Here is a 6,523-nt window from a genome sequence, read left to right on the forward strand (position 1 = left end):
TCCTTCCTGACACAACCACTGACCCTGTGGACGGGGCACAGGTAAAGCACTGGATGCCATCCCAGTATTCAGGAACCAGGAACACTTCCGTTTCCCCCAGCCCACAGCAGTACAACACAAAGACAAAAACACATCCAAAAACTACAACACATATATCCAAACTAACACACATATCTAAACAAAACAAAAAAATTACTGTCCAAAGGAACGAACAACAGCCAGGATGACTGCTGGAACTGCCGGTCTGCATGGGCTAGCAGTTAGCTTAGCATGCCCTATTACGATTCACGGACTTACGCCAATGCCTGCCGCCAAACACAATGTATAGAAGAAGTATGTACTTCTATATTATGTAAAGGTTAGACGCCATAGAGCTCAAACCTGCCATTTATTACTAATAGCCTGCCAACCCCCCCCCCCCCCCACACACACACACACACACCACCACCCTCCCTTCTTACCAGCCTCCTTGGCAACCATGAGCCTTTTAGGCCATTCATCAAGGGGACCCAGGCACTTGGTCAGGTAGGTCTGGATAGCGATGCAGTCCAGTGGGAGAACATGATCGTCTACTCCAACCCTCAGCACCGGGTCCACTACGATGTAACCGCTGCCAACCTTCTCCTCGTCACTGTCACAAACAGAATGAGGTCAACAAAGTAACAGAAAAGCCACATGGACAATGGCTTCAGCTGTAAAGTAACTACAATACTATTACAAAGGCAGCTGTGCAGAATTGTCATTGAAAAGGTAACCTCCAGCATTTTTTTTTTAATTTCCTCCCCCCCTTTCCTCCCCGATTTTACTTGGGCAATTACCCCACTTTTCCAAGCCATCATAGTTGCTGCTCCACCCCCTCTGCCAATCCGGGGAGGGCTGCAGACTACCACATGCCTCCTCCGAGGCATGTGGTAGTCATCATGTGGAGTCACCAGCCGCTTCCTTTCCTCTGACAGTGAGGAGTTTCACCAGGGGGACGTAGCGCGTGGGAGGATCAAGCTATTCCCCCAGTTCCCTGTCCCCCCTGAACAGGCGCCCTGACCGACCAGAGGAGGCGCTACTGCAGCGATCAGGCACACACCCACATCCGGCTTCCCACCTTCAGAAACGGTAAATTGTGTCTGTAGGGACGCCTGACCAAGCCGGAGGTAACACGGGGATTCGAACTGGAGATCCCGTGTTGGCAGGCAACAGAACAGACCGCTACACTACCCAGATGCCCGCTTCCAGCATTTTTTAAAAATCAAGCCTTGTTTTCTATTGTCAGGAGTCAAAATGTGCAATGGGTAGCAGAGCAAGCGGTTATCAGCCAAGTTGTGCACACCAAGCTGCAGTGTGAGCCTTCACCAAATGATGTCCACTGAAAGTTTTTCTTTTTTCTTTTTTTTTTTTGCACTAACAGGCTCCCAGTGCTTTGAGAAGTGTCTGAAAACACCGGTCATGAAAAAACAACCCACGTACAGTCAGTCAGCGTAGTGATAGCCTTTTTTTGCCTTTTCCTTTTTGCATTTCTCTCCAACTTTCTCACACTTCCATTGTTGACTTGCTGCAACAACTCAATCCCTGCAAGATTACTGAGCAAAACTTCTGCTTCGGGTTAGAAATGGATTGGTACCTACGTAACTCCAGGCCTGATATCATGGCCAAAGCTCTTTAGACTCCTCTCGTAATATTCAGAGCCTGCTACATCCAAACATAAATCTCTAAGTGAATGTTATTTGGTGAGTGCTATTGCCCCGATGGATTATATTGCAGGCTGGTGTGAAGCAGTCGGCTGATGCTCATTTGTCCAATATTAAATCAAATGTGTTACCCATCACTCTGTTTGACTCAGAACGAGAGGAAAACAGGGCTTAACTTAAAAATACTGGCGTTTCCCTTTAAGTGGAATGTTTTGTGTGTTTTCTGAGCAGCAGGAAACAGCCAGCAGATGGAGAAGTTAGGGCCTCAGTTACACGTTCACTAACACAGGGCAACAAGGGCAGTCTTGAGAACCATGCCGACATAGGCCTCGCATCAAAATCATGTGAGCAAAGAAGATGCAAATCAGTGCTCACAGCCATATACAGACAAGCTGCTAACAGGTCACCTGCACCCTAGAAACTCTTGCCCCAAACGGAGCACAGAGCCAATATCAGCTGCCATTTGGAAAAAGCATGAGCCAAATCCCACCATCCACAGATGTAGACCCTGGCATCAGGAGCGCCGGTCTTGAATCAATGAACAGCTGAGAAAAGCAAGTTGTCTTTTACCAATTCGCTCTCAAGACTAGGATGCCTTCCACCCCAATATCATTTGCCGATCCGGGGAGGGCTGCAGACTAGGAGGGACACAGCACGTGGGAGGATCACACTATTCCCCCCAGTTCACCCCCCCCCCCAAACAGGCGCCTCGACTGACCAGAGGAGGCGCTAGTGCAGTGACCAGAACACATAACCACATCCAGCTTCCCACCCGCAGACACGACCAATTGTGTCTGTAGGGACGCCCGACCAAGCCGGAGGTAACACAGGGATTCGAACCGGCGATCCCCACTATGCTACCCAGACGCCCATCATGGTATATCTTTAATGGCATGGTCAGCAATCTAGATGGCAGTTAGGCTTGTGCCAGCGTAGGGCTATGTTTACACCAGGGCCCAACCACATGCTGCATTACTGAAGCTCAACACACAAACAGAGCTGCAGACATATTGTTACATATACATTATACATAAAAATCCCTAACACACAAAAACTAGTGAAAGGGGACCACATGTCTAACAGTACTACCTACCCACAGCCGAAGTAGTACTGGTAGGAGCCAGCCACCTGCAGGTTCAGTTTGCAGTACTTATCACAGTCATCCTCCCTGCCCGTCACGTTGACCCATTCCAGGGGACGGAAGGCAAGACGGTCTAGTTTCTTGCCCTCGGCAGGATAGTTGGTGTGGACCCGGACCTGCTTACCCTGAAGAGTTGGGCCCAGACGGAACTGAAGCTCAAAGCCTAGGAGAAGAGGGGAGGTGGGAAACATTAACGCTCGGGTTTCTTAAAGAGACACAACAACAGGTTCCATTTAAGTGGAGTTTATCTATCTGGCATCTTTGGAGAGGGAAACGTGCTTGTTTGCGTTCTGTATGGTCTAGCTGAACATGTTGTGGTCCAGAGTTCAATCTTTTTGAGACACCAACATTTTGACGCCACTAAGGCAGAACATTGTAATTATGCTACCTATCATCACTTTAAATGGGATGCAAACAGAAGTCTACTGGACCACTGGTCTCAACCCAGCTGGTGATGTGAAATCTCAATGGAGAATGCTGTTGGTGCTTCAAGGAGAACAGTAGATCCATGGAAGCAAGGACTATTGTCTTGCTTATTCTTAAACTTGTACGACTCAAAGCCAGAGTCATTCTTTATGATGTTCCCTTATTGCTTCAGCAGCCACGCTAGTGACTGATACCGACGAGGCCCCAGATCTCAACCAGCTCTCTGATCCTATCTCAGATGGAAGAGATCCTGTTGAAGAGAGGTCCTCCACCCTAAATATCCTACAAGTGCTATGAGACTAAATGTTAGCCACTGCACGTGCTGAAAAAGCTGGTGAACTACTTAGAATCTGAGGCACACCCCTTTGACCGACACACTTCTTTCCCCACTCTGGTGCACTTCAGTGACACTTGTCAACATGCGCAGCGAGCAGCGACTGGATAAAAACAGTGCACTCTTCAATCCCTTGAAAGAATTTTGCTGTTGACTGTTTGCAGAGATGGTTCATCTATAGCATAAACATATAACCAACAGCCGTACCACAAAAATATTTAGTTTAGGGCAGCATGGCTCAGAAAGTAGAGCGGCCCATCCAGTAATCGGAAGGTTCCTGGTTCGATCCCCGGCTCCTCCGGAGCATGTCCAAGTGTCACCGAGAAAGACACTGAACCCTTGACTGCTCCTGATGAGCAGTCAAGGGTTCATAACAGCAGAACAGCCTCCACCATCAGTGTGTGAATGGGTGAATGTGAGGTCTACATTGTGAAGTGCTTTGAGTGGTTGGTAGACTAGAGAAGTGCTATAAAAATGCAGTCCATATACCATTTAGACAGTAGGGCCACCTAAAGCAAGTCTTAGATCACTGCTGCAAACTGACAAACTCCATGGCAATTTTGCAACCATAGAGGAGTTTTCTCTGTTTATCAATGTCTGTAAAAATCAAATATATTTCCAATATAGATGAAAATAATAGAATCCAGTATACATTAAATCCACTATATCCCCTATAAGTAAATAAATAACAGAATCCACTACAAAAAAAGATCCACTATACATTTTTTGAAATACTGAACAATGAACACCTTCGAACAGCTGTAGGTATTTGTTATTTAACATTGTCGAATCATAATATTAACAAATACATTGGAAAGTAAGATGACAGCAAGTAACAGTAAAATGACAGTAAATTGTTCCTAATCCGATGAGAGGGTCTAAGGATAGGATGTTGTGTTGCTGCTAAGCCCACTGAGGCACATTTGTAATTTGTGATATTGGGCTACACAAATAAAACTGATTTGATGTAATGTAATCTCCCTAATAAAAATTAGTACTTTATAATGTTAGGAATTATTAATTAATGTTTTTATGATAAAATGTTGTATCAGGAAGATCGTTCAGTTATCCAGATAGCACAGGGCACGTATAGCATGTAGTACAGTAGTCACTTTATTGACAGTCCTTCACTGTCTAATATTAGCTTCAGCTGCTGTGCACCATAGATATTCTTCACTGCACACTGAACGAGTGAGCTTGGGCCACTTCACACCAGCTTTGCAGGTTTGTCATCATAAAGCGCCAGCTTGTTCTACAACATAATCTGAAGCGAATCCTTCTGCTTACACAATCATCTTAAAGTGGAACTTGATGAGTGTGTGGAAACCAAATAAAGATGACAGAGTGGTTCTGAGCCACTAAACGGCTGCACGTGTAGTGCTGCTGCTGGGAAAGTCCAGAAACTGCGCCCGTCTATCAGAACGAGGGGGCAACCAGCCGCAGGACGTGTTTGGCAAAACAAGGTATCGAACACACAACATGGCATGCACAGTGCGGTGAGCTTGCTGCACTGTGCAGAAGTCCTACCTTGCTCTAGGCGGAACAGCGTCCTCTCCATTCGCTCCATGTCATTGAGGATCAGTATTCGGGTCTGTCTGGGGGCCCGGACCATGTTGGCGTTCCGTTTTTAGGCTGCCCTTTGCACGCACGTAGCGGACCTCTGCGTGCACACACGCTGCGGAGGGGCGGGACTCTGCGAATCACGGGCCGCTGCAGCTACTGACGACCGTTTCACAGGCCTCCGTGGACATTCTCTCGGAAACCACGTGATCGACGAGGACTTCCGATTCACACGGCGTGAAAATGTCACGCAACCCAAACGCGAAGTGGACTTTGGTGCAGCAGCGGCAGCAGCACATACAGTCGCGGTGGCTAAGGCCTGCAGGCGGCCGGCGAGGCCGCCCTAAACAAAGCCTCGGCTCACGTCACGTGGTTTCCGAGAGAATGTCGGTCGGACCTTTCAGGAAGTAAGCAGGCGGTCAGCCGCTGCGCCTCTTCCACTGGTCCCAACCAGTGGCCAGTCTCACCAAAGGCAGCACGCAGTTAAATTGTGTGCAGCGGAATGTCGCCTGCAGTAACGGGCCGTGGGATAGGGATGACATGAAACGTGTCCATGTGCACGACAGGGCGCCTCCCACCACCGGTCAGCAGGACGGTGTCACTGCAATCCAACGCAGAAGAGAGTGCGGGATGTTAGGGTTAGTCTGGCCTCCCTGTAGATCCCCACCTGGGGCCACACACATGAACAACGTTCCTGTGAAGTCGCTACTGAGGGACGACACCGGACTGCTCGGTGTACCAATGAGTAACACGCCTGTATGAATGACAAGCACACCCACAGCAGCCAGCTAATCAAGACGCCGGGAAGCGCGGCGTCGCTGCTGCGCCACCCTTCATGCTCCCCATGGGCGCAGCAGCGACGCCGCCCTTCATGCTCCCAAAGGGCGCAGCAGCGACGCCGCCCTTCATGCTCCCCCACGGGCGCAGCTTGCCTTCACTTGTCCTCCGCCGCCTGCGGCCGCGCGGGGTCGCTGCTGCGCTGGAGGGCTGTGGACACGCACAGGCAAACCTCAGCAGAGCAGCGAACGAGAACTGTTCCACAAGCGGTTGTCCTCCCTTCACCGGGCCCTTCATAACCCCCGAACTTGTGTGGTGTTTGTTCTGCATTCAGTTCAATTCAATTCAATGTACTGTCATTAGAAACAATGTGCAGCAGCACATGTGAAAATGAAATGAGGGCGGTGGCTTCACCAAACAGTACAAGACAGACACACACAAACACACAGCAAACACAGTATAAGATATACACACATGAAGACCAAAAGCTAAAATAAGTAAAAAAGAGCTGGAGTACAAAATATTTAAAGATATCTACAGACATTCAGTGGGTGGCCAGGTTCAGGTGGGCAACAGCTTGTGGAAAGAAGCTGTTTTTGAGCC

General features: G+C 48.6%; 1 protein-coding gene across 2 annotated transcripts in view; it reads right to left on the reverse strand.

The window, feature by feature from the left end:
- Window positions 1-5,247, reverse strand: part of LOC130130163 (glycogen debranching enzyme-like) — a 73,355-nt gene extending 68,108 nt beyond the window's left edge. For both annotated transcript variants that reach the window (XM_056299900.1, XM_056299901.1), the window contains exons 1-3: window positions 5,111-5,247; window positions 2,776-2,986; window positions 462-631 (exon numbers count right to left, since the gene is read on the reverse strand). In XM_056299900.1, the coding sequence (XP_056155875.1) occupies window positions 462-631; window positions 2,776-2,986; window positions 5,111-5,195 (466 nt within the window). In that variant the 5' untranslated portion in view covers window positions 5,196-5,247. The remainder of the gene's footprint in view (window positions 1-461; window positions 632-2,775; window positions 2,987-5,110) is intronic.
- Between the last annotated feature and the right edge of the window lie 1,276 nt (window positions 5,248-6,523).

Source organism: Lampris incognitus, chromosome 19 (assembly GCF_029633865.1).
Source record: "Lampris incognitus isolate fLamInc1 chromosome 19, fLamInc1.hap2, whole genome shotgun sequence".
Lineage (NCBI taxonomy): Eukaryota > Metazoa > Chordata > Actinopteri > Lampriformes > Lampridae > Lampris > Lampris incognitus.